A 27,354-nucleotide genomic window follows, 5' to 3' on the forward strand; every position below is an offset into this window, starting at 1 on the left:
CTGTCATCACATGTATAATAATGTATAATAACCATAATATTCTGATCGTTCTTGAAAAATTCTTTCCCTCCTTTTCAGTACAAGTATAAGGCAGGATTCCGTAAGCAAACGGGCCACCACATCGGTGCCCGTTGCATCCAGGACGACCCTCTGCTCATGCTGGCTCTGAACGGAGCCAAGATTAACAGTGATGCCCTGTACAAGAAGGACTTCAACAAGTCCAAGACCAAGTTCCATCTGCCAGTGGACATGATGTCCTTTGTACTGGCCAAGAAGAACCAGATCCAGGTCAACCACGCCAACTATATCACCCGCTTGCACAACTGGACCTGCCTGCCAGACTCCACCGATGTTGTCCAGGCCAGACACGTTTATGACATACTGAGTGATGTGAGTGTGTCTTCCTTGAATTTATTTTGTACCGCTATATGGTATTTGTTTCTATATGTTTCTTTAATACGTTTTAAACCATTACCATTTGTTTGACTCTTCTTCTATCCAGAATCTTTACAAGGCTGATTTCAAGATGATGCAGGGCATTGGATGGGTGCCTCTTGGTTCATTGGATGTTGAGAAGGTGAAGAAGTCTGGAGAGATCCTGAGCGACCAGCTGTATCGTCGCCATCCAAGCAACTACAAGTTCCACAGCACAACTCAAGACATGCCTATGGTGCTGGCTAAAGCAAACGCTGACATTGCAAACAAGGTATTTCTTTGGAACATATTGCTCCAACGTTTTGGTCAGTTTTATATTGTTGCCTTAAAAATGTTTCATTTTGATACTGTTTTTGGATGGCCAATGCTCAGATTGGTAACAATGTACCGATAATCAATTTCTTGCCTAGAAAATGACCTCATACTTAGTTATGTGAAGATTAGAATTATATTATTTAAGGCACTGAGAAAATTTGACTTAAGGCTCCATTATTTGCCCTATATTGTATGGATATGAAAAAAGGTTATTTGTTTTCTTGTGCTAATGACTGAAATGACCTGCCATTGCAGAAAGCATATAATGAAGCCTGGGAAAAAGACAAGACTTCAATCCACATCATGCCTGATGCCATGGATGTTGTTCTGGCCAGAGCCAACATGGCCAACTACAGTGTGGTGAGTGTTTCTCACACATTAAAAGCATGTGATCATACCTCTTGTAACTTAACTCTTATCATTGCTTGGAGATGAGTATATTTTGTGTCATATTACACCACTGTTTTTCAGCAGTTACCCAAATACATTCTCTATTTTCTTCTTAAACACAGAGCAAGTACAAGCAGGCAAATGAAGACTCCAAGAAGAAGGGCTACGATCTGCGCAATGATGCCATTTCTATCAAAGCAGCCAGGGCTTCCAGGGACATTGCCAGCGATGTAAAAATAATAATAATTTTCACATAGGCTACTAAAATGAATACAAATGTAACTATTTCTGTGTTGAATTGTTAAAAAGTGTTAAACTTATGAAATATTTGTTTAAATTTGTATTTGCAGTTTGTCTTGAAATATGTTATTTATGCTGTAGTGCACTATTACACTGTAATAATAAATATAAACTGCCTAATCTAACTACATAATTATATTAAAATGCAATATGCAAAATTTGAATATAATATTGCTTGTTCTGTCATCACATGTATAATAATGTATAACAACCATAATATTCTGATCGTTCTTGAAAAATTCTTTCCCTCCTTTTCAGTACAAGTATAAGGCAGGATTCCGTAAACAAAAGGGCCACCACATCGGTGCCCGTTGCATCCAGGACGACCCTCTGCTCATGCTGGCTCTGAACGGAGCCAGGATTAACAGTGATGCCCTGTACAAGAAGGACTTCAACAAGTCCAAGACCAAGTTCAATCTGCCAGTGGACATGATGGCCTTTGTACTGGCCAAGAAGAACCAGATCCAGGTCAACCACGCCAACTATATCACCCGCCTGCACAACTGGACCTGCCTGCCAGACTCCACCGATGTTGTCCAGGCCAGACACGTTTATGACATACTGAGTGATGTGAGTGTGTCTTCCTTGAATTTATTTTTTACCGCTATATGGTATTTGTTTCTATTATGTTTCTTTAATACATTTTAAATCATTAAAATTTGTTCGACTCTTCTTCTATCCAGAATCTTTACAAGACTGATTTCAAGATGATGCAAGGCATTGGATGGGTGCCTCTTGGTTCATTGGATGTTGAGAAGGTGAAGAAGTCTGGAGAGATCCTGAGCGAGCGTTTGTATCGTCGCCATCCAAGCAACTACAAGTTCACCAGCACAACTCAAGCCATGCCTATGGTGCTGGCTAAAGCAAACGCTGACATTGCAAACAAGGTATTTCTTGGGAACATATTGCTCCAATGTTTTGTTCAGTTTTATATTGTTTCATTTAAAAAAAATCATTTTGATACTGTTTTTGGATGGCCAATTCTCAGATTGATAACAAGGTAATCACAGATCTCTTCTCAATTTCTTGCCTAGAAAATGACCTCATACTTAGTTATGTGAAGATTAGAATTATATTATTTAAGGCACTGAGAAAAATTGACTTAAGGCTCCATTATTTGCCCTATATTGTATGGATATGAAAAAAGAAAAAGGTTACCGGTATTTGTTTTCTTGTGCTAATGACTGAAATGACCTGCCATTGCAGAAAACATATAATGAAGCCTGGGAAAAAGACAAGACTTCAATCCACATCATGCCTGATGCCATGGATGTTGTTCTGGCCAGAGCCAACATGGCCAACTACAGTGTGGTGAGTGTTTCTCACACATTAAAAGCATGTGATCATACCTCTTGTAACTTAACTCTTATCATTGCTTGGAGATGAGTATATTTTGTGTCATATTACACCACTGTTTTTCAGCAGTTACCCGAATGCATTCTCTATTTTCTTCTTAAACACAGAGCAAGTACAAGCAGGCAAATGAAGCCTCCAAGAAGAAGGGCTACGATCTGCGCAATGATGCCATTTCTATCAAAGCAGCCAGGGCTTCCAGGGACATTGCCAGCGATGTAAAACAAATTATTTTAATTTATTATTCTAGTAAATAAAAACTGCCTAATCTAACTACATAATTATATTAAAATTGTTATGCAAATTTTGAATATAATATTGCTAGTGCTGTCATCACATGTATAATAATGTACAATAACCATAATATTCTGATCGTTCTTAAAAAAAAAAATCCTCCTTTTCAGTACAAGTATAAGGCAGGATTCCGTAAGCAAACGGGCCACCACATCGGTGCCCGTTGCGTCCAGGACGACCCTCTGCTCATGCTGGCTCTGAACGGAGCCAGGATTGCCAGTGATGCCCTGTACAAGAAGGACTTCAACAAGTCCAAGACCAAGTTCAATCTGCCAGTGGACATGATGTCCTTTGTACTGGCCAAGAAGAACCAGATCCAGGTCAACCACGCCAACTATATCACCCGCTTGCACAACTGGACCTGCCTGCCAGACTCCACCGATGTTGTCCAGGCCAGACACGTTTATGACATACAGAGTGATGTGAGTTTACATCCTTGTTTATTTGTTTCGCTCACTCTTCCATTTTATGTTCATGATACAGATTGTGTCAGCAAATTAATTTGGTACTATTATTCCTCATAGGCTGTGTACAAAGCTGACCTGAAGTGGCTCAAAGGACTGGGCTGGGTCCCCATTGGCTCGGTTGATGTAGAGAAAGTTAAGTACGCAGGAGCGGTCCTGAATGAGCGGAAATACCGTCAGCACCCCAGCAACTTCAAGTTCACTGCCAAGACAACCGACATGCCATATGCCCTTGCTCAAGCCAATGCCGAGATCATGAACAAGGTAGACTCCATCACTTAACATGGACTGGTTTTTGTTGTGCGAAAATGCAAAGTTTCTATGTGATCACTTTGATTTACACTGTTTAGTAAAGATATTCAATGTGTCCTGGAGATGTCTTTAATCAATACTATCATTAAATGCTGGGTTCATGTGTGGTCTGTTCCAGCGTCACTATACCGAGGCATGGGAGAAGGACAAGACAAAGCTACACATCAAACCTGACACCCCTGAGATCGTCCTGGCTCAGCAGAATGCTATCAACATGAGCAAGGTGAGTATCCTTCTTATCACACACCACTCATCTATAATTAGCATATTCAAGCTAATGTTGTACCTCGTAGGTACATTTTATCCACAGGTAGATAGTTACAGTATTGTAGAGTCCATATGTATGATGCAGGAAAATAACGAGTAACACTTTCCTCAACTTCAAACAATAAATGTATTCAAACCTTTATGCTTCCTTGCAGAAACTATACAAACAAGGCTACGATGCCACCATATTTAAGGGCTATCACCTTCCCGTGGATGCTATCTCTGTCAAGAGTGCTAAGGCCGGGAGGGACATCATCAGTGATGTGAGTAACTCTTACTCTGTCGTACAATATATTTGTTCATAATGTCAAATGGAATATTTTAATATCTTTTAACAGTATCCCATGTTGTTTATGTTTCATGCCGGTTACACAGATTTACAAATGCTTGTCCTTCATGTAAGAGGTTTACTAGATGTAAAACATTTTCTGCTGATTTCATCAGTACAAGTACAAGACAGGATACCGTAAACCACCCGGCTAACGGTTTTTCGTTGGTTGTTGCTGTAATATTTTATTTTAATTTTCCCTGCTTACCACAGAGTTTGATAATCAAAAACATCTCACTTGCTTTTTCAGTACAAGTATAAGGCAGGATACCGTAAGCAAACGGGCCACCACATCGGTGCCCGTTGCGTCCAGGACGACCCTCTGCTCATGCTGGCTCTGAACGGAGCCAGGATTGCCAGTGATGCCCTGTACAAGAAGGACTTCAACAAGTCCAAGACCAAGTTCAATCTGCCAGTGGACATGATGTCCTTTGTACTGGCCAAGAAGAACCAGATCATAGTCAACCACGCCAACTATATCACCCGCCTGCACAACTGGACCTGCCTGCCAGACTCCACCGATGTTGTCCAGGCCAGGAAGGCCTATGATCTGCAGAGTGATGTGAGCTCCTCTAACATTCAAAGCGTTGTGCCGTCATGTCCATTGTACTTGCGTGCTTTGATGCTGAGATGTTTGCTCTTCTCCCATCAGGCTGTATACAAGGCTGACATGGAGTTCATCAGAGGCACAGGTTGGGTCCCCATTGGCTCACTGGATGTGTTGAAGGCCAAGAATGCTGCAAAGATCCTTAGCGACCACCTGTATAAGCAGAAACCAGATGCACTGAAATTCACCAGTGACACCAAATCCATGCCCATGGCCTTGGCCAAATTAAATGCTGATATCATGGACAAGGTATTCAAGGATATATCCCCCTTGTACTGTTTGTTTTAGGTGTAAAGCACCCAGCACTTTCTTTGCAACACATTTTTTATAACTAGATTGCCCCCATCATTACAATGTATGTCCCTTCTCATTACAGCGAACTTACGTGGCTGCTTGGGAGGCCGACAAGATTAAAACTCATGTGACGCCTGACCTGCCTGAGCTGTTACTTGCTAAAGCTAATGCTTACAACATTAGCAAGGTGGGTTTCATCACTTTTTACATAACTAATAGCATTGTGGATCTCAGTCAATTTTCTGTGTTCTGATCCAACAATCTTCATTTCACTTTCAGAAACTATACAGGGAAGATGTGGAGAAGGGCTTCAGAAAGGGCTATAACCTCAAGGGTGATGCTGTGGCTATTGTTGCTGCCAAGCATGGAAGAACGATCATCAGTGATGTATGCAGTATAGAATTAATTTCTTTCCCCCTACATTTTGACCTCTGTATACATTTATTCTGTTAATTGCTGCTGCGCGTCTTTTGTTTACACAGTACAAATACAAGGCAGGATTCCGTAAGCAAACGGGGCACCACATCGGTGCCCGTTGCATCCAGGACGACCCCCTGATCATGCTGGCTCTGAACGGAGCCAAGATTGCCAGTGATGCCCTGTACAAGAAGGACTTCAACAAGTCCAAGACCAAGTTCCATCTGCCAGTGGACATGCTGACTATTGAACTGGCCAAGAAATGCCAGATCCAAGTGAATGACTTCAACTACAGAACTCATCTGCACAACTGGACCTGCCTGCCAGACTCCAACGATGTGGTCCAGGCCAGGAAGGTCTACGCCCTGCAGAGTGATGTGAGTTTTGTGTTAGTGCTGTTGTGTCTTCTGAAAACTGCAACCACAGATTCTTTCAAAACACCGATTGTAATCCCTCTCATTTCCCCGCTGTAACTCAGGCGGTGTACAGGGCTGACCTGGAATGGCTCAAGGGATCAGGCTGGGTGCCTATTGGTTCGATTGATGTGGAGAAAGCTAAGAAGGCAGCAGAAATCCTGAGTGAGAGGAAATACCGTCAGCACCCCAGCAACTTCAAGTTCAAAGCCCAGACAACCGACATGCCATATGCCCTTGCTCAGACCAATGCCGAGACCATGAACAAGGTATAGATAGCATATCTGATTTTCTTTAATTGTACTGTATTTTATTGTAGTTGTATGCCTTCTTAATTTTTGTTTTCTTTTGGCTTAGAGGATCCTGAAGACATTTGACCAAATCATTAGCAAAATATATTTCCGTAACTGTAACTGCTTGTTTCTACTTTACCTTGCTTCCCCCCTCCCCCACCAATATTTTATATAAAAGAAAATCTTCAAATAAAACAAGAACAAGACAAACAAACAGGCTCAGACACAGGAAAGGAAAGAAAATAAAAGCATACATGTAACATCGACACTCAATATTATAGTTTTGTAATATAATGTGGTGTAACCAGCTGCATAGGGTGCTTATGAGATGTTGTGTATCAGGGGTCCCATGCAAGAGATCAATGAGGAACAAGCCAGGCAAGTCACCTGCCGCCCCTAACCTCATCGAGATAGGCTAGAAACGGGTCCCAAATAGTTAGAAATTCTTTAAGTGAATTGGTCCTTAGGGACCCGAGTCTCTCCATCCTTATAACAGAGATCATGTCTGTCAACCACAATTGGAAAGAGGGTGAAGAGGGGGACTTCCATTCCTTCAGAATGAGTTTTTTGGCAACGGTTGTTCCCAGTGTCAGTATTTTACCTTGCTTTTAAGTGTGTTTGCTTCAAAATGTTGTTCTGTTGCTCAACACCTCACTGAACTGTGTTCATCCTTAATTTACAGAAAGCATATGTCGCTGCCTGGGAGAAGGATAAGGTCAACCTTCACATCATGCCCGACACCCCAGAGATCATCCTGGGCAAGCAGAACAAACTCAACACCAGTCTGGTAACACATTACCTCTCTTAACATTGTCATGTAAACCAGTATATTGCAATACAATGCCATATATTGTCTCAGGGAGCAGGAGTCTGAAGACATAATGGTTGTGGGTTCAAGGGCGGCTGATATAGGAATGTAATTGTTATTTTTTGTTGCAGCTTGGTCTGTATTATACAGCACACAATGTATCCATTAGATGTCAAAACGTCATCCTTCTTGTTCCCCCAGAAACATTACCGTCAAGGCTTTGAGGACATGATCGCAAAGGGCTACTATCTTCCAAAGGATGCAATTTCTGTTGTGGCAGCCAAGACCTCTCGTAACATTGTTAGCGATGTAAGTCTTTACCTCTTCTCTTAAACCTCTTCATACTCCTTTCACAATGCCATTGTCCATATTGTGCAATTTTATAGCATTTTGATATTGAACGACAACAAATGTAATTAATAAAAATGTATTGCAATTTTCAGTACAAGTACAAGGCTGGCTTCCGCAAGCAGTGTGGTCACCATATTGGAGCCCTCAGTGTTCGGGATGACCCACTGATGGTGATGGCTGCCAATGCGGCCAGGATCGGCAGCGATAACGTCTACAAGAAGGACTTCAACAGGACCAAGACCAAGTTCAACCTGCCTGTGGACATGCTGACCTTTGAACTGGCCAAGAAATGCCAGATCCAAGTGAATGACTTCAACTACAGAACACATCTGCACAACTGGACCTGCCTGCCAGACTCCAACGATGTGGTCCAGGCCAGGAAGGTCTACGCCCTGAGGAGTGATGTAAGTACACGAGAACTTGGTGAGAGGAGATGAAGATAGGGAGGGAGGATTGTTTGGAGTTTGTTGTCAGTCCTTAAATAGGCTATGGAAAACCACTAAGGTCAATATCTTGACTCAACTAGAGAAGTCACCCAGAGAGCAGAGAGCATACACTTCTGCCAACACTGTACAATTCTCCAACTTGCTGTTCCACCCACAGAAGCTGAATAGAGAGAACAATCCTTCTACTGTTTGTCATGGGGCTAGCACACCATTACTCGCACCTCTTCAAAAATGGAACTATGTGTAGGGTGATGCAAGACCACAAGAACGCTAATTGGCCTGCTTCTCATATTTTGTCCTACCTGTATTCGGTTCACGTCCGCCCATAGCAAAGAAAATGGAACTGATCAGAGAGAGATGAGCTGAGGAGGGCTGCAAATATATTGATTTGTAGGCCACTTCATCTCCAAATTAAATACTACCAGATGTCATTCAATTCATGGTGAGAAATGTCCATAACACAAGCTTCAGAGAATGTAAACACTTACTACTTTTGTGTTATTACTTCCATGTTAACAAAGCCTGCTACTGCCGTCTAGTGTTTTGGTGGCGTACGCACAATCACCCACACAGAACCACAAACCGTACTGTACAAACATGTCTGCTGCTCCAATCATCCAGACACATTTATTTGAATAGGAAAGACCGTTCTATCCAGGCAAGTTCTATAGTGACACCCAAAGGCATCATTAAAATTTGAAGATAGATTGATTTCTGGACCCTACAAACATACCTTTTTTGATATGGACTCCCTACCACTGTTAGTTTCATAGATAGGAAAAAAAACAGAGAGCGTGTGGTGGCAGAGAGATATCCCAGATTCAGATCACCACCAAAATCACATTTTCCTTGGCCCAAGGCTTACCTGTACACCAAATTTCATGGAAATGTTGGTACCTGCTGACAGATACACACACACACACACACACACACACACACACACACACACACACACACACACACACACACACACACACACACACACACACACACACACACACACACACACACACAGACACAGCTAACAAGGGTGAACAGATGAACCTCTCTGGCAGAAGTAAAGATTGGTCCTGTCTTTTAGGCTGTATACAGATCTGATATGGAGTGGCTGAGAGGATGCGGCTGGAATCCACAAGACTCTGTGGATGTGGTGAAAGCGAAGAACGCCCAGACCGTCCTCAACGAAAGGCTCTACCGCCAGCCCCCGAGCACCGTCAAGTTCACCAGTGTCGTTGACCTCCCTGAGATTGTCTTGTCCAAGCAAAATGCTGAAAACATCAGTGAGGTGAGTAATAAGTGCCCTTTCCACTAAGCCAGGGGTTCCCAAACTTTTAAGAACTTAAGGCCCACTTTGAAATCTGAAAATCTTCCGCGGCCCACCCAACTCTGATCAACACACGAGACTAAGAGGATGTATTTCCTTATATGTTTTTTTGTATTATATATTTTGTAATTCATTAACAGGGCATGTGAACTTGGGCATAAGGGAAATTAATAATCCATTTAGGCAAAATACCCAAAAGCAGATTGTCAACATTTTCTCCCCCCTTACTCATCAGAAGTATTTGCACGTATAACACATTTGTTGAGACAAAATGTGATGAGCAACAACAGAATAAATCAATCCACAAGCTATTAACGCTAGGCTGTGAAAAATGCTAACTTATCTGTAAAGGGGAGACTTGTTGGACCCATAGAACCAATTCTCATTCAGATAAATTGAGCTGAGAGGTCAAGGGACCCCTTTCAAATATAGTTTTCCCTCGCCCAAATGTAACCTATGTTTTGAGCGTTATTTAGACCCCTTCCCGACAGGCTAACATAGTATGCTTAGGACCAATGGATGCCTTAGGTCTTCTAGTTTCTTCTGATAACAGGATCTCCACTGTAGCTTTAAAAATGACTCTGCTGCAGCCTTTTGATTGCCCGTGAAAATCGGGAGTGTTGGCAGACCACTTGCGGCCCACCTGCAGTACCTCCATGGCCCACTAGTGGGCCGTGGCCCACAGTTTGAGAATCACTGCACTAAGCAAATGAACCTCAATACTTAAAAAAAAAAAGCTATGTGAAAGAGTGAAAATGAAGAAGTACAATGTTTCTGTTGTTCCTTTTTCACAGAGGAAATACAAGGAAGTCTGGGACAAAGACAAGCTCTCCTATCACCTGCCGCCTACCATCCCCTCCATTGTGCTGTCCAAGGCTAATGCTGTCAACATCAGCAATGTAAGTTTGCATTATTAGAAGCTCTGTTCCCAGATCTGCTTCTGTCGCAGGATTTTTCATGCTGTCTTTTATATTTATGTAAATTCATCAGAATGCATTATTTTGTCAGTCTGACATGGTGACAATGATTTTCCAATTCAGCATTATTATTTGTGTTGCAAACTATTTCATCATTATGTCTTTGCTCTATGCAGAAACTGTACACCAAGTCATGGGATGACCAAAAGGCCAAGGGCTACCACATCAAGGAGGATGCTATCGCTGTGCTGAAGGCTAGAGCCTCCAGAGATATCGTTAGCGATGTAAGAGAAAGATTCATTGGTGGATATGGTTCACTTGGTACTAATTTATAAATGAGCCACTTGCTGACGTTTCAACTATCCCTCTTCTCTTCTGTGTTAGTACAAATACAAGGCAGGATACCGTAAGCAAACGGGGCACCACATCGGTGCCCGTTGCGTCCAGGACGACCCCCTGATCATGCTGGCTATGCATGGAGGCAAGATTAACAGTGATGCCCTGTACAAGAAGGACTTCAACAAGTCCAAGACCAAGTTCAATCTGCCAGTGGACATGATGACTTTTGAACTGGCCAAGAAATGCCAGATCCAAGTGAATGACTTCAACTACAGAACTCATCTGCACAACTGGACCTGCCTGCCAGACTCCAACGATGTGGTCCAGGCCAGGAAGGTCTACGCCCTGCAGAGTGATGTAGGTCCATGAATAGTCCATCCATGACGTACTATTGTAACATTTATAATTATATCTATATACATACATAGACACTCAGCAACAATAGCTAGTATATAACCCACCCATACCCCAGATCACCCCTCACCCACACAAACCCACCCCCCAGATTACTCCAACCCACACATCATCTCACTTTGAGGTATTATCAGGCGATCTTCTAGTCCCTAGTTCCTCATTGCGCGGCTCGCGAGACGCCGGCGGCTCTCGAAGCTTTAATTGGCGGCTCTAAGAAATTGCAAAAAAAAAAAAATCTTTTTAGATTTTTTTTTTTTTTTTTCCCCTGCTCTCCCCAAAATTTCAATAAACCTTTATGGCATATTATTACAATACAAGAATACTGGTGTTGACAGTAATAGAAGGTGCCAAATCATTCAAAACAATAAGCATTTTGCTTTTAGGAGTATTGTGCCAGCGTGCAGCGCTGTTCCAAAACGTGTCAACGTGTGTCGTTGCCTGGGAAACGCACATCCCATAATACAACTGTTCGCATCGCATCCCATAATAGTATGATGATACTTGGGATGCCATTGCGAACATAGATGTGAACAGGTTAGCTAAAACTTCAGCGTCGCCAGCGACAGCCCCCACCGTTGCGGTCGGGGTACGTTTCGAAATCCCTCCAGGCCTGAAAGATTTTCTAGGGGAAACTGGTATATATATTTGTGTGTGTGTGTGTGTGTGTGTGTGTGTGTGTGTGTGTGTGTGTGTGTGTGTGTGTGTGTGTGTGTGTGTGTGTGTGCGGAAAACAATAAAACAAAAAAATGGTAGGCAGATGTGCTTGGTTGGGGTGGCTTTTGGTGTTTTGCGGTAAAAGTGGCTCTCCTATTGACTTTGTCCTGCCAGTGCGGCTCTCATCGGAGAAATAGTGAGGATGAATGTTCTAGTCCTATACAAAAGAAAAACATGCAGCCAACAACAATGATGAAAAATAAAAAATAAAGTAGAAGGAATCAAAAGTGCTTCCGTAAGAAAGGAAACAAACAGAACAGGACTGGCAAAGGAAAGGTCTGTACCAAGATAATTACAATAAGACCAAGAGACGTTGGGTCATACACCTCATACACAAATCAAAAAAAGATCTCACACTGTCTACATCAACTCCAACTGCTTTGTGTTCTCAGGCTGTCTACAGAGCTGATTTGGAGTGGATACGTGGGTGTGGATGGATTCCTCATGAGAGTATAGATGTTCTAAAGGTGAAGAATGCACAGAAGATCCTGGCTGATGTAAGTCTGTCTCTTTACTCACCTCACACTGACTTTGCAATGACCTGTAAGATATATTAATATACACCTGTAAGATGCTTTTAAGATCTTTTTTAAGTTTATTATTGTACCTTTGATACGTTTATTAACAAGAGTGTTTTGTACAAACCAAGAAAAGGCAGCGTGTGTATCTACAGTGAAGGTGCTGAAAAATGTTGTTAAATTGTGTTCATGCTATTTCACAGAGAGGCTATCGTGTCAAGTTGGACGAACAGAAGTTCGTAGCTCCAGTTGACAGAATGGACTTTGTCTGTGCCAAGAATGCTGCTGAAGTCCTCAACGAGGTGAGGAAGACACTGTGATTCTGGAGACGTTTTGTGTTCTTTCATCAGTTTCATCTCCGAGCATGACAGTGGCTGGTAACCGAATTTCCATTTCTCACTCTGTGCAGGCCAAGTATCGTGAGGCCTGGCACAAGGACAAGACTCATTACTCACTGGTGGACACCCCAATTCTTGCCACAGCCAGAGAAGTAGCAAAGACTCTCCATCCAGTAAGATTTGACACTTTTTTTAATGCAATAATGTTTTTTTTCCCTCTCTCTCTCTCTTTTAACAATTTCTTCCTGACTGCATTTCCAACCGAATAAGTGCTTGATCATTGCAAAGGTACAATTACTATTTCTGCCTCTTACAGCAACTGTACACCAAGGCTTGGGATAAGGCCAAAGCCACTGGCTACTTCATGCCTGGAGATGCTCTACCCATCAAGCAATGCATCCAGAATAATAAAGTACAGAGTCATGTGAGTATCAGGACAAAGTAACATTCAATCATTTCATAACTAGAGCATTTATGAAAGCTGTTCTACATTCACCCGAGAATATAATTTGAAATATTTGTTTCTCTCACACAGCACAAGTACATGGCGGGGTACCGTAAGCAGGTGGGACACCACATCGGTGCCCGTTGCGTCCAGGACGACCCTCTGCTCATGCTGGCTCTGAACTCAGCCAGGATTGCCAGTGATGCCCTGTACAAGAAGGACTTCAACAAGTCCAAGACCAAGTTCAATCTGCCAGTGGACATGCTGCAGTTCGAACTGGCCAAGAAATGCCAGAAGCAAGTGAACGATGACAACTACAGGACCCGCCTGCACCAGTGGACTTGCTTGCCAGACCAGAACGACGTCAAACAGGCCCGCAAAACCTATGATATTCAGAGTGACGTGAGTGCCGTTACATAGCAGATCGAACTGTCCAATTATCATAGTCATGTGCTAGATTGCACCAACTTAGAATATTCTCTCTCTAACCTCCTGATATGTATCTTTGTTTCTATCTTCAGTTTCTCTATAAGGCTGATCTGGAATGGATTCGTGGCTGTGGCTGGATTGCAGCTGACTCTGTTCACCACGTCAAAGTCAGGAACGCCCAGAAGATTCTCAACGAGGTATGTCCACTACATTTATATTTAGATTTATTCACTACTTTTATTCAGTATACAGTGTGTCATTACGCACATGTTGCTTATCTTTTGTATCAACGCATTGTGTCTCACGTTGTTGCTCTAATTTCACTTGCAGAGGCTATACACGAAGCATGCCAAAGAATGCTTCGGCAAGTTCACTCTGATTGTGGACCGCCCTGAGATCGTCCTGGCTAAGATCAACGCTGCCAACCTCAGTGATGTATGTCAAATCTTACATTAACAATCCAAAATTACAAAAAGCATCATACCAAAAAAACAAAAAAACAATCTGAAATCAAGTGCAATTGTTTGTTGAAAGCTTCATGATCATTGGTGTTTCTTTGAATGAATCCTAATCTGTGACCTCACTCCTCATGACTATAGCTGAAGTACAAAGAGACGTTTAATTTCGAAAAGGGCCATTACATCGGCTCCGAGGACACTCCCCAAATGGCCCATAGCAGGGAGCAGAACAAGAACACCAGTGAGGTAATTCATTCATTCATGATTTCTCCACATTTCTCTTAACCACATATTTTGTCACACCTGATTTTAACGTTGTGGCCATGATGTGATTTCAGAAATACTACAAACAGCAATGGGACGCGACCAAAGCTACGGGCTACCAGCTGAACCATGAATACATCCCTCTACTCGCCGGCAAGAAGGGCAGAGAGATCATTAGTGATGTGAGCCTCCCTCTTATCTCTTTAGGCATGCTAGACAAATCATATGTCATAAGCATTTACAGCCGTGTAATAGTCAACGCTATTGCTTCGTAATAGTCAATGCGGATGAATCAAAAGCACGTGGAGTGTTTTTTCCTTGTCTAATATCTACACAATATTCAGAGTTATTTCCCCTTTGAACCTGGATCCTGATAGGTCAAGTACAAGGAGTTTCATGAGAAGGCTAAGGGTCACTACATGGCTGGAACCCTGGTGGACTTCCCTGATGTTATGCGCTGTGGAGACCAAGAGAAGGCCAAGCCGATGGTAAGATGTCATTGTTTATCTAATTATTACTCTGTATTACCCCCAAATCATGTTTTCCTGTCCAATTTTTGATATAGCTTTAGGCTGGACCTAACTGTGCTTTTAAAGATAGCATGCAACTTATGCACACAATGAATTTGTCTTCTTCCTGATGTGGTATTTTGCAGGCATTTCAGTTGTCGCTTTGACAGAGAGTAGGATATTCTTTGTTGTTGTTATAAACCACTTAGGTTTTTTTTTTTAGATCACTTTGTTTCACATTGTAAACAACAAGTGGCATAACTTTCCATGTTATGCACATTATTTTTTCAGAGGGTCTACCAGAAGGATTATAATCAGACTAAGACCAAGAACCACATCCCATCAGACATCATTGCCAACAAGGTGGCAAAGAGGTCCCAGGACATGCTGAGTGATGTTCTCTACCGTACTTACCTGCACCAGTGGACGTGCCATCCCGAACAGATGGAGCTCATCCGCTCCCGCAAGAACAACGAGATCCTCAGTGATGTAGGTCATATTTATACAGTATAACAGGGGACCACATTACTAGAAGATACACTGTAGGGGAAAACAGAAAGAGGTGGTTAGACAAATCCAGGTGGGATGTTTATCCCATTATTAAACATCCAATGTGTTTGCTTCACCATTGCCATTCAATAGGTATGCTACAAGGAGGACCTTAACTGGATGAAGGGTGTTGGCTGCTATGTCTGGGACACACCTGAGATTGTTCGTGCCAAGAAATCCTATGAGCTGCAGAGTGATGTAAGTAAATGGACAATCATAGAAAGGTTTTAGAATTGCTATTCAACAGTATGATTCACATGTTGTTATTATTTTATTGTTGTCCCTATAACCTTAGGACAGGAGTCGGAAACTAGCAATAGCTATAAACTCTGTATGCAAAACATCGGTTGCTTGAACTTGTTTGAAATGAGTGAAATGTTACTATGTAAACTTGTATTGTCCCTATCAACTAAACAATAAATAAAGAACCATCCTGGTATAATGAAATAGAGGTGAAGGAATCTCTCGTCATATCTTCCCTTACAGCTGAAATACAAAGCGGAGGGTAAGAAGGAATTCAACAACTACTCCATCGTGACAGACACCCCGGCCTATGTGACTGCTATCCTGGGTCACACCTGGGCCAGTGAGGTGAGTGTGTGCTATGCCTTTCAGTGTACAATCACTTTAGCTGCCCATACATTGCATTTTCAATTAGCCAATGCCAATTGATGGATGAATACAATTCTTTCTTTCCACAGCTGAACTACAGGGAGGCTTACCACAAGGAGAAGCACTTGTATACTACCATACTAGATACCCATGACTATGCCAGATGCCGCAACTTCAAAGATTTCTTCAGCAGCGTAAGTGTGGATAATGCTCTTTGTGTCATTGACCAAGTCCTGAGATATCGGTTCTGGAAGGTTGATGTTGATGTTCTGGCTTTTTCTGTCAACAGAAAAATTACACAGCTGCTTGGGACAAAATCAAGGACAAGAGCTACCAGATCCCCCATGACTCGCACGCTCTGCAACACGCCAAACACCAGAAGGTCGTTCTCAGCAATGTAAGTTCAACGTTGAGTTCTATGATATATTTGATCCCATGTTATTAATATGCAGCGGTTGGGGCTACACTTTTGTTTATATTTGGTACGTGATGTTTGACCTTTAAGAGACAATAATGTGATTCCTCCAACCCCTCCAGGTGAAGTACAAGGCGGATTATGAGAAGTTCAAATCCCTCTACAGTCTGCCCAAGTGTCTGGAGGATGATCCCCAAACCGCTCGCCTCGTCAAAGCCGGAAAACTCGTCCTAGATGTAAGTCGAGCTCGTTGAGCCATTTCCACTTCTCTCAGTCGTATCATTTCTCTGACGTTGCATTTTGCCAAGACTTTCTTGAATGGAGAATTCAGAAACTGCACCGCAGGAGTAGCGGCATTTTTTTACAAACGGCTAAAGTGCATCCTGTCTTACCTAATGTGAGAACTAAAACCCTGCTGGTTGTTGCCTCTCTTGTAGCGCCTGTACAAGCTGGACTATGAGAAGACCAAGGCCAAGAACCATATCCCAGCAGACATGCTGGAGATCCTGTCGGCCCGTAACACCCAGTCCTCAGTTAGCGAGATCAACTACCGCAAGCACCTGCACCAGTGGATATGCATGCCCGACATGCAGGTGTACGTCCAGGCACGCAAAGTCAACGAGCAGCTCAGTGATGTGAGTGACCGCCCCTTATCTTTATACCATGTAGTCATTACTGCTTAGCTGCAGATTTGTCTGCTGTACAGGAGTAGTAAGTACAGTATCTTAATCTCAATCAAAAGATTAAAAAAAGAAAAGTATAGTATCTCACACTCAGAATTTTTAGTTCAGATTGTTCTATATTATTTCTGACCTGATTAACATGACCATAGATTTGTATAATTATTTCAAAAAATGATGTATGTTTTGTGATGTGTGCCCTCCCCAGATCTTCTACAAGGATGACCTGAACTGGCTGAAGGGTATCGGTTGCTATGCCCATGACACACCAGAGATCATCCGTGTCAAGCATGCTGGTAACCTGCAGAGCGAGGTTAGGTTTCCTTTTCTGTTGCCTTTGTTCAAATCCTATTTTGTTCTTCTTCCTCTACTGTTTGGCACTCAAGCCCCTTTCCTTTCTCACTTCCATACGCCGCATACACTTTTCACAGTATCCACTGTGTGATCAGAAGTTGAGAAGAAGAGAAGTTGAGTTGATAGCTACGTGCTTGTGATTTCCCCCATTTTCCAGAATAAGTATAGAGCCAAGGGCATCGAGGCCTTCAAGGAGTATTCGGTTGTGACGGAGACCCCGGTATACGAGACGGCCAAGCTGAGCTCCCAAAACCTGAGTGATGTGAGTGCCCCTTTACAGGATACGTTCTTAACCATGGCAGCTCTCCATTCTACATACCAGACCAAAAATAATCACTTCTTCCCCCTCTTTGTCTTTTTCAGCTTCACTACCGCTTCGATTACAACACCAATGTCAAGGGCACCAACACTGCTCCTGCTGTCACCATGGAGTCAGAGAGGGCTCGCATGGCCAACTACATCCAGAGCGATGTAAGATCATGCTCCTCAATACACAGCATCCATGTTTGAGTCCCTTCTTCATACTTATGTTTGTGCTGAAAAGGCAGTTCATTTTTTATCACGTAAACTCAAACAATTCTCAAGCTGTTTCACTATACAGTAAGTGTACAGTAGTATGCAGTATGCAACAGTTCAAAGTATTCTACTAATGTTCAGTGTACCTTTCAGGATTAGGGCCTTATCTTTCCACACTGTACATGTGTTTCTAATACATATTTTTCATGTTGAAATGTGCCTGGTCTCATCCAATTGTCTTGCCTCTTCCCAGAACTGGTACAAGGAGGCCAACAAGAACTCCATGCCAACCGGATACACACTGCCCAAGGACACCCCTCTCATTAAGCAGGCTAAGAACAACAGCGTTGTCACCAGCTATGTAATTCTTTCACTGTCTTCTTATCTTTAATATTTCCACATTTTTGGCACAATTGAAGCCTGTTTGTTCACGGACCAAGTTGTAATAATGTCACTGAATGACTTGTTTTTTCTTGATATATTTGTAGGTGAAGTACAAGGAGGCCTATGAGATGATGAAGGCCAAGGGCTACACCCTTCATCCAGAGGGTGTCAACTTCGTCAACAACAGGAAAGCCAACATCATCACCAACAACGTAAGAATAAAAACCGCTACTATTGTCATCCCAGTATCGCATAGTCACAGACATTAGAGACATAAATTGTTAGGTTATTTATTTCAAGCATTCTCCATGCCTAGTCAAGTTAACCCAGCAGTAAATAGATACATTGTGATACTTTACTGGCTAAAGTGATATCATATGTCTCCAACCTGCCTTCCCCAGCGTCTGTATCGTGCACTGTATGAGAAGCAGAAGGACAAGATTCACTCAATCTACGAAACCGGTGAGATCAAACAAGTCAAGATGAACCAGGAGAACCTCAGTGAGGTATGCAACCATTTTTCATACAACTGTCTTTCACATCTATTTTTGTTATCCATGTGAATTGATTGAGTTTATTGATATTTTCATATCTTCTCCACTGTCATCCTAGTTGTGCTACAGAGAGAAATACAACAACACCAAAGGCCAGCTCATCCCTATGGCCTTCACGCCCCAGCTGATGCACTGCAGCCACGTCAATGAGATCACCAGTGATGTATGTCTGAAAGCAACATGCAAATAGTTTCACCAAATGCACTTTGACACTGCTGTATTTGACACTGCTGTATTTGACACTGCTGTATTTTAAAATGCACTTTGACAGTGCTGTATTTTAAAGCATCCTGTTGTGTCTTTAGATCCGATACAAAGAGGATCTGATGTGGCTGAGAGGCGTTGGCTGCTTCTTGTACAACACACCTGAGATGGTCCATGTCCGCAACATCAGCAAGTTCAGGGTATGTGCTTCCCTTTTGCTCCAACATCTCCTGACATCACTGTCCTTCATTTCAATGCATACTTAACTGCTGTGTCTCAATACAACGGCTCCATTATCATTTGTATGGCCTCTTTTTCTTCTTCTTCTTATTTTTTTACTTTTATAGGCCAGCTATCCAGTTGAGGCGAAGAAGAACCATGCCAAATTCTCTGTGGTCCTGGACACTCCAGAGTACCAGCGCGTGACTGAGCTCAAGACCCACATGAGTAATGTGAGTCATTTCTCCTAGCACTAGGTTACTTCATCACATCATACCAGTAAAGTTCTAGGTTTGTAACCTTAGAAAGAAATAGATATTCTCTCTGCAAATAAAGATATTGTGACAGGTTTCACGCAGCTTTTGACATTACCTTTGCTGTCCTGGCATCTCTCACCACTTCAGATTATCTACAAAGCACACAGCAAAGTAGAAATGGCCAAGGTCACCACCCCTCTGGACTCCATGGACATCAAGAGAGTCAAGTGGGCCCAGCAGCTGACCAATAAGGCAAGTTCAAGATTAGCCATCACAACTCTTATTCACTCCTGTTATGAAGCCATTCTAATGCGTTCACCTGCTAATCCAGCATGCTTTTCTCTTTTCTGTACAGTACCAGTACACAGACCTGGCCTCTAAGGAGAGATGCCACTTCACGCCAGAAATTGACACCCCCACCATGGGCCATGCTAGGACGATGAAGGTGATCTACAGCGATGTAAGTCTTTCTCTTTCCTCCTTCATCATAACCATTGCTAGGGTATCCTCCACATTGTTTATCAGGTGGCTATCTTGCCCTCATAACCCCTTAATTCTGCAAAAACCTCATTTCTCACAACACCATAACTGTATATTTTTGTTAATTCACAGCAATGTCGATGCAGAAGGAAATAATTTCTAATTTATATTGCCTTAATGGTCTCTTCCCCTAGACCAAATACAAAGACCAGTATGAGAAGATGAAGCACAGGTACACTGCCATCGCCGATACACCCATCCTGGTCCGTGCCAAGAAAGCCTACCTCCAGTCCAGCGATGTGAGTATGCTCATTGGCTAACTTCCATAAGGGGAAATAATATGAACCAGGGATAACCTGCCTTAGTGAGCTGCTAATCGGCGCAATCATTTTGATGATGGGTTTTGATGGAGCGTTTTATAGTCCCATGAAGACCTCTGTTTCATACGTTTTTCCACCTGCAAAGAATGCAATTCAGTGGGGAACAGTGAATCCTTATCTTTTGGGTGGAGCTTTTTAACACTAAAACTGTCAAATTTAAATGCACAGAATATCGGCACAAAATATTGACTGTTGGCTGTTAGATACAGATACTATAATATGACTTTATGTATTTTGTGGTTGGTATCCATCTGACATGTGTTGTTGTTTATGTCTTCAGCTGCGCTACAAAGAGAGCTTTGAGCTTTCCAAGGGACACTACCGCACAGTCAAGGATGCCCTGGACATCGTCTGCCACCGCAGAGTCACTGATGACATCAGCGAGGTCAGCATTTGAAATGACCCTGTTGATTATTTGTAATTTGTCCTTTGTTCTTCTCTATCGAGATGATGTTAATAATAAAACCACACTCAATGAAGTGGTGATGACAACTCTTCAAACTATATTCTCCTCTCTCTCTCTCTCTCTCTCTCTCTCTCTCTCTCTCTCTCTCTCAGGTCAAGTACAGGCAGAAGTACATTAACTCCCTGGGTACATGGAAGTCCATCCCCGACCGCCCAGAGTTCTTCCTTAGCAAGATCGCCGGCGATAACATCAGCAGTGTGAGCACTGACAACTTGATCTTTTGATTTTGAATGGCACTTTAGTATGCCCTGAAGAACATTTTCCATAGGCTGAAGCTTCACTTTTATTAAAAAAAACATTTTTCTTTTTAGCTCAAGTACAAGGAGGACCTGGAGTGGCTGAGGGGTATTGGCTGCTACGTCTGGGACACACCTGAGATGGTGCTGGCTGGGCAGAACAAGAGTCTGTACAGTGAGGTGAAAGATCTATTTAGTACATCATTTACCATCTGAAACATCAATACATACACATAATAGCATAGAAAGTACCTTATACCTCCTATGATATAGCAGTTCATATAATAAGTATGCTCATAAACATATATAATAAGTCTCTATTGGACTGATGTATATATCTATATTTTCTCAATAACTGTCTGTTTTCTTGTTAACAGAGACTGTACAAAGCCTCCTTTGAGAAGAACAGAGGCAACTTCAAGTATACCTGCGATACTCCATTCTTCGAGGCTGTCAAGTATGCCTCCACCCTCATCAACGAAGTAAGTCACTTCATTTTTTCAACGTATATAGATTGATGTTTGTAATTCAAATATATCTGTTTACTTGTGAAATCACGTTTGTAAGCGAGATACCTTAATCAGCTTGCTTTCTCTGTCTCTGTGCATTTCAATTGGATTCTCAGCTATGGAGGTAAAAAATCAGGAATTAGTCTAATTGTTAATTTAATTGATAGCATTCCATATTTGTGACCGCTTTGTATAATCATACTACTGACTGTGATCGGATTTCTTGTTTAATTTCTGTTTTCGCTGTTCTTTTTATCACATGCTTTTAACCTTATTTGGTCCCCTGGAAAAGTTGATCACATCACAGCGCCCACCCTTTTCTGGACATTTGTCTTTAACTACCTTTTGATATTCTGAGCAGAGGTCCTATAAAGATGACTATATGAAGACCAGGAATAAGTTCACCATTACTACAGATGATCCTAGATACCAATTGGCCAAGGCGAACAACAAGATGAGCCAGGTAAACGCGCTGGTCGGGTCGTACGACTGGCCCGCCTCCTCCGCTGCTTCCTCCGGTCCAATCGTCCAGGACTCTGACCCTGCTGCATGAGGTCATCAACAGACCTGCCGGAGGCCGTCGTCGCATGGCTATGACGTTACTCGTCCCAAACAACCAGTCTCTCTCTCCCTCTCTCTCTCTGTTCTTTCTCTCTCTCTTTTTGACCCACGCAGGTACCCCAAACAGTGCCACTCAAATGGAACTCTATCTTGAGTGAGCGGGACTCTCCTTCATCTGTGCCATCAGAGCTAATCTAATTATTATTTTGTCTTGTGATTAATTCATTTCTTAAACTACAAATTTGTCCAAACAAGCTGCTAAACCAATCCTCTAATACAGCCATTCCCAAACTTAATAATGCCGCGGCCCACTTTGAAATCTTTTGACTTCATAAACAAAACGTGGACATACGGCAATGCAGTGCAAATTAATAATCCATCCACATACAAAAATTGAGGCAAAATACCCAAAACATTTTCTTCCCCCTTACTCATCAGAAGTATTTGCATGCATGCATAACACAGATGAGATATTTATTGAGACAAACTGTGATGAGCAACAACATAAATAAATGAATTCACAAGCTATTAATGCTATTTAAATGTCTCCATGGACAGATATTTGACATTACTGTTAAATGAAACACGTAATCTAAATCGCCATTGCTTTGTTTTATTAGTCTGATTACTTTTTAAATGCAAATATTTAATCCTAAATATTACATGGTAAGGGAGAGGTCAAGGGACCCCTTTGAAGTAGTTTTCCCCTCGCCCAAATTTAGCCTAACTTTGGTGCGTTATTTAGCCCCCTTCTCGACAAGCATGCCATGGTTGGTACCAATGGGTGCCTTAGGTCATCTAATTTCATATGATACCAGGAACTTCACTCTGACTTTAACAGTGAGCTCGCTACAGCCTCTGAAAGACAGCAACAGGAGAAATGACCAATCGGGAGCACAGTGGGAGAAAGGGTTAAAAACAGGGAGACTCGTGAAAATCGGGAGTGTTGGCAGGTATGCCTCTCGTGGCCCACCTGCAGTACCTTTATGGCCCACCAGTGGTCTGTGGCCTACACTTAGGGAATCACTGCTGTAAGATCATCCAAATTTACCACCATTGAAGGTGATGGTTGTTGTTTTTTTGCACTGAAGGCACAGATTAGGGCACAGACCCCATCCTCACACTTGGAACTCCGGAGCCCATCTCCAGTCCTCCCAGTGCTATTGCTATTTTTCATGTGTGTGCTCAACTATGGCATGCTGTGTGTGTATGTTGGTGCGTGTGTACTCATGGACAGGCAAAGTATAAATCCAGAGCCAAGGATCTGCTAAAGAGTGGCTGCAATGAGCTGCTCCGCCCTGACATCCTCACAGCCCTTTACCAGTCCACTATGACCAGCAAGGTAAACAACCAGAGAGAAGATGGCCTATTGTATCTGTGTGGGCCCTGTCCACAAACACACTGACAGCATTTCAAGCCTCTAGGGACTTGCATACAGTCAAGAGAGTTGTTTCGGCAAACTGCATAATGAATCAATAATCAGCGGGTTACCAGTTCCCTGCTGCTGTTTCTGGACAGGGCCTTGGACATAGTACACTCTACCTGGAGGAACTCCTCTCCTCCTTTCAACCACACGCCCAACTCCAAAAATTCGTAACAAGTTATTTAGTCAATTATTGAGCCCTAAAGTTGTAATTTTGTTACTTTTTTCACCTAAAACTGGGGGGGGGGGTCTGACAGTGGCGTAGATCATTTCACTTGTTTCCAATGGAAATCAACTTTTGCAGAATTTGGTAGAATTGAGTGTCATTGTCTTGATACTAGTGGTGCAGTCATCTGCTTTATTCTGATTTGTTTCAATATATTGACACTCATTTCTAGGAAATTCCTGAAACTGAAAAGTGGAATTATCTCACCAAAATGTCTTTTTTTTTCTCTTGGGTCAACAAAAAGAAGATTTGAAGGCTGAATATTAGAACAGATTACTTGTTCAAATGGGGTTTTTTTTTTGCAGCAACTAGCACACATTCCACCCCTCACTTTCACGCTCTAATCTGGGTCTTACCTTCATCCATCCCCTGCCTCTTCAACTCTCACACACCTCTGAATCCCATCCGTCTTGATGAGTAACCCATCCTTCATGCAGACATGCAGTACAGTAGCGTCCCAGTATTCAGAGAGACATATCTAGAGTCATATAGAAATATATAGTGCAGCTTATACTCTGAAACATCTGGTCACCAATGCATGCAGATAGTTTAGCTATCTCTCTCCTTTTTTAATTTGTTTTTTTTTGTTCATATATATATATATACACTGTATTATATATATATATATATATATATATATATATATATATATATATATATATATATATATATATATATATATATATATATATATATATATATATATATATATATATAAATAAATTATTATTATTATTATTTTTGGTACAGCCTTTTTGCATTTAGTCATCTAGTCTACCATTGTAGCTGCAGTGAGTTTGGCAGTAGTACACGTTGTAATAGCGGAACACACAGACAGGGTACTTGTCTTTCAGTTGATCTGCTAATGAGTAAACCGTATCTTTACTGAAATGATGTATGAGGCTCACAGATTCAATAGCATACGATGGACTGCTGGTCAACGTGAGCATCGTGGATACTACAGACTTTCATGACTTAATCCTGGTAACATGTGGCTCCGCCTTCATTCTCACACTCAAAATAACCCCCTCATTGTGGATGCATGTTTTCTAACGCATGTTTTCTAAACCTATGCATGGCACCACTTCACTTCATTCATTGGACATTTTATTTCTATTACATTATCATGTAACATCATGATACACTGTTAGTTAAATGTTAAAAAGCTTTTTCCTGTGAGAACATTTCAGTTCCATAGTTTATAAGCCAGATCAGTTGTGAGAATACACATTAATTAAGTGAAGTGTAATGAGTGATGCTAACTTTTGTGTCCTCACACATCACCTTCGTCCCTCAGTGGAAGTACAAGGAGCAGTATGAGCGTGCCAAGTCCAAGTTCACCTCTATCCTGGACACTCCTGAGTATGAGGCCCACAAACGCAGCAAGAAGATCAGTGATGTAAGTTTTTCTTTTTCTTTTTTTTGCAATGGGTAAAAGTTATATAATCTTTCCAACCGTTAAAAAACGGACGATATGGTAATGTCCTTATTCTTCTGATTGATTTGAATTGAACAATGCACCTGACTAATGCTATAACAATTCTTCTTTAGATTATCTACAGGATGGAGTACAACAAGAACAAGGCTAAGGCCTACACCCTGCCTTACGACACTCCATACCAGCAGCACATGAAGAAAGTCAAGGAGATCACCAGCACTGTAAGTCCCTCTCACAACTGCTGCCCCATTCAAGCAACAGGATATGAACGACATTCATCTTTCAATAGAAGCAGCAACCACAGCCTTTTGCTTAACCTAGGCTGAGGAAGAGGTTCTTTGCTATTGTTTCCAGCATGTATGCCTGGCTGACATTCTGTGGATTGTGTCTGATGGTGTTTTCATCATTTCTCTTTCAGCTGAAGTACAGGGAGGTGTATGAGAAGAACAAGGCCCACATCAACATGGACCCCGAGGCTCATGAGATCCGTGCTGCAAAGGAGGCGTACAAGAACATCAGCAACGTAAGGGTCTTCTGGTGATGCACAAGGGAATACATGAAGTTAATATATAGATTTATAAATAAACAAATAGCGAAGCTAATACACAAAGGAACAAAGGAAAAGGTTACACCACATTACTCAATACAATACAATTTCTATCTTTCCATAACCATCTCAATTGTTTCCATTTTCAGCTTGACTACAGGAAGAAGTATGAAGCCACCAAGAACAAGTGGATCTGGACGACAGACAGACCTGACTTCATCAACAATGCCAGGAACACCTTCCAGCAGAGTGATGTGAGTTGAAGCTTGTGCTGTATGCACCTGGTTTCAATTTCTGATAACAGCAACATGGTTGATTCACGATGTTGCTCTAACACTTCTCCTATTGCTTTGCCCCACAGATTGAGTACAAGTATGACAAGGAGAATATGAAGGGCTGTGTGATACCTGTTGTTGATGACAAGCTCACCCTCCTGGCTATGAAGAACGCTGAGATGGCTAGTGAGGTAAGTTTCTTCACTTTTACTTTATTGGCAACTCACAATATCTCAATAATCAGACACCCAAGGCCCATATAGAGGACTGTGTGATTTAATAAAGTTAGATTACTGAATAACTTAATGTTTCATATTTAACCGCCAATCCTGTGTGCCGTTCTCCCCTCCAGGTGAAGTACAGAGACAAATATGAGAAGGCTAAGGGCCACTACATTCCCGTCCTGGACACTCCTCAGATCCTCCATGCCAAGTCAGTGCGCAGCCTGGTGTCTGAGGTAAGAGCCATCCAGTGGAACTCATCTTTCAACTGGTACTTTACATTTCACCCTTTTTTCAGTATCTTTCTTTCTCTTCCTCTCCCTCACTCTGAAAGTGACCAATGTACAGTATTAGCCTACAGTAGTACAACCTATGTATGTGAATCAAGGAAGATACTTCAAAGATCGTGTTATGACTAGAACTGTATCTGTTATTCATCCCCAGAGCAAATACAAGGAGGCCAGTAAGAAGGACATGCAGTCTGGCTCATTCACCACCCTGTCCCAGACTCGTGACACTAACCACAGCAAGGAGATGAACAAGCTTGTCAGCGGGGTACGAGCCTCTAATATTTACCGTGACTTTGAGAAACGGAGCGAGGACGAAGCCATCTCACAATACGTGGCCAGTTTTGTCTAATTCTCTTTGACATTCCTTTTCCCCCGTCACAGAAACTGTACAAGGAGAAGTTTGAGAAGGACAAGGGCAAGTCCAAGTATAACCAGATGATTGTTCCACCGGATGTTAAGCATGCCATGGATGTGGCCAAGAGTCAGAGCAACGTAAGGCACTTCGACACTTGTGGATAAAAATAACTTTGATCAACAATTTTGTCAAGTGTAGTCAGCATGCAATCTCCCCACTTGGATGATGCATTTTTCATCTTTTAACAGATTATGAAGGTGCAGATCATAAGCTTTCAAATGATGTGTCATACAGTAAAATAGTTGAAGAAGATAATGCTTCTTTGAATGTTCGTACTCCTAAAAGCAACATTCAGAGAAACGTGCTTGGTTTGCCCTGAACAAGATTAATTTGCTAACAAATTATAAGTATTTAGTGATTCTATATATTGAGTTATATTGAGTGTGT

At 42.0% G+C, this 27,354-nt stretch overlaps 1 protein-coding gene across 1 annotated transcript in view; it reads left to right on the top strand.

The window, feature by feature from the left end:
- Positions 1-27,354, top strand: part of neb (nebulin) — a gene marked incomplete at its 5' end in the record, with an annotated part of 75,026 nt that overhangs the window by 22,756 nt on the left and 24,916 nt on the right. The window contains 67 exons of the mRNA XM_083642259.1: positions 79-390; positions 503-706; positions 1,006-1,110; positions 1,263-1,370; positions 1,699-2,010; positions 2,124-2,327; positions 2,647-2,751; positions 2,904-3,011; positions 3,198-3,509; positions 3,612-3,815; positions 3,982-4,086; positions 4,286-4,393; positions 4,709-5,020; positions 5,111-5,314; positions 5,442-5,546; positions 5,639-5,746; positions 5,842-6,153; positions 6,255-6,458; positions 7,165-7,269; positions 7,492-7,599; positions 7,734-8,045; positions 9,169-9,372; positions 10,206-10,310; positions 10,505-10,612; positions 10,713-11,024; positions 12,188-12,292; positions 12,517-12,615; positions 12,723-12,824; positions 12,968-13,075; positions 13,187-13,498; positions 13,618-13,722; positions 13,856-13,960; positions 14,125-14,229; positions 14,322-14,429; positions 14,625-14,735; positions 15,048-15,245; positions 15,399-15,503; positions 15,792-15,896; positions 16,007-16,111; positions 16,207-16,314; positions 16,455-16,568; positions 16,770-16,967; positions 17,221-17,325; positions 17,524-17,628; positions 17,730-17,837; positions 18,136-18,243; positions 18,371-18,478; positions 18,668-18,772; positions 18,879-18,983; positions 19,126-19,224; positions 19,372-19,476; positions 19,648-19,752; positions 19,856-19,960; positions 20,175-20,279; positions 20,641-20,745; positions 20,919-21,023; positions 21,138-21,242; positions 21,440-21,544; positions 23,370-23,474; positions 25,079-25,180; positions 25,333-25,440; positions 25,638-25,742; positions 25,916-26,020; positions 26,128-26,232; positions 26,394-26,498; positions 26,707-26,817; positions 26,934-27,044. Of these exons, the coding sequence (XP_083498385.1) occupies positions 79-390; positions 503-706; positions 1,006-1,110; positions 1,263-1,370; positions 1,699-2,010; positions 2,124-2,327; positions 2,647-2,751; positions 2,904-3,011; positions 3,198-3,509; positions 3,612-3,815; positions 3,982-4,086; positions 4,286-4,393; positions 4,709-5,020; positions 5,111-5,314; positions 5,442-5,546; positions 5,639-5,746; positions 5,842-6,153; positions 6,255-6,458; positions 7,165-7,269; positions 7,492-7,599; positions 7,734-8,045; positions 9,169-9,372; positions 10,206-10,310; positions 10,505-10,612; positions 10,713-11,024; positions 12,188-12,292; positions 12,517-12,615; positions 12,723-12,824; positions 12,968-13,075; positions 13,187-13,498; positions 13,618-13,722; positions 13,856-13,960; positions 14,125-14,229; positions 14,322-14,429; positions 14,625-14,735; positions 15,048-15,245; positions 15,399-15,503; positions 15,792-15,896; positions 16,007-16,111; positions 16,207-16,314; positions 16,455-16,568; positions 16,770-16,967; positions 17,221-17,325; positions 17,524-17,628; positions 17,730-17,837; positions 18,136-18,243; positions 18,371-18,478; positions 18,668-18,772; positions 18,879-18,983; positions 19,126-19,224; positions 19,372-19,476; positions 19,648-19,752; positions 19,856-19,960; positions 20,175-20,279; positions 20,641-20,745; positions 20,919-21,023; positions 21,138-21,242; positions 21,440-21,544; positions 23,370-23,474; positions 25,079-25,180; positions 25,333-25,440; positions 25,638-25,742; positions 25,916-26,020; positions 26,128-26,232; positions 26,394-26,498; positions 26,707-26,817; positions 26,934-27,044 (9,519 nt within the window). The remainder of the gene's footprint in view (positions 1-78; positions 391-502; positions 707-1,005; positions 1,111-1,262; positions 1,371-1,698; positions 2,011-2,123; positions 2,328-2,646; positions 2,752-2,903; positions 3,012-3,197; positions 3,510-3,611; positions 3,816-3,981; positions 4,087-4,285; positions 4,394-4,708; positions 5,021-5,110; positions 5,315-5,441; positions 5,547-5,638; positions 5,747-5,841; positions 6,154-6,254; positions 6,459-7,164; positions 7,270-7,491; positions 7,600-7,733; positions 8,046-9,168; positions 9,373-10,205; positions 10,311-10,504; positions 10,613-10,712; positions 11,025-12,187; positions 12,293-12,516; positions 12,616-12,722; positions 12,825-12,967; positions 13,076-13,186; positions 13,499-13,617; positions 13,723-13,855; positions 13,961-14,124; positions 14,230-14,321; positions 14,430-14,624; positions 14,736-15,047; positions 15,246-15,398; positions 15,504-15,791; positions 15,897-16,006; positions 16,112-16,206; positions 16,315-16,454; positions 16,569-16,769; positions 16,968-17,220; positions 17,326-17,523; positions 17,629-17,729; positions 17,838-18,135; positions 18,244-18,370; positions 18,479-18,667; positions 18,773-18,878; positions 18,984-19,125; positions 19,225-19,371; positions 19,477-19,647; positions 19,753-19,855; positions 19,961-20,174; positions 20,280-20,640; positions 20,746-20,918; positions 21,024-21,137; positions 21,243-21,439; positions 21,545-23,369; positions 23,475-25,078; positions 25,181-25,332; positions 25,441-25,637; positions 25,743-25,915; positions 26,021-26,127; positions 26,233-26,393; positions 26,499-26,706; positions 26,818-26,933; positions 27,045-27,354) is intronic.

The sequence above is a fragment of the Poromitra crassiceps genome (assembly GCF_964638095.1).
Source record: "Poromitra crassiceps genome assembly, chromosome: 8".
NCBI classification, from domain to species: domain Eukaryota; kingdom Metazoa; phylum Chordata; class Actinopteri; order Beryciformes; family Melamphaidae; genus Poromitra; species Poromitra crassiceps.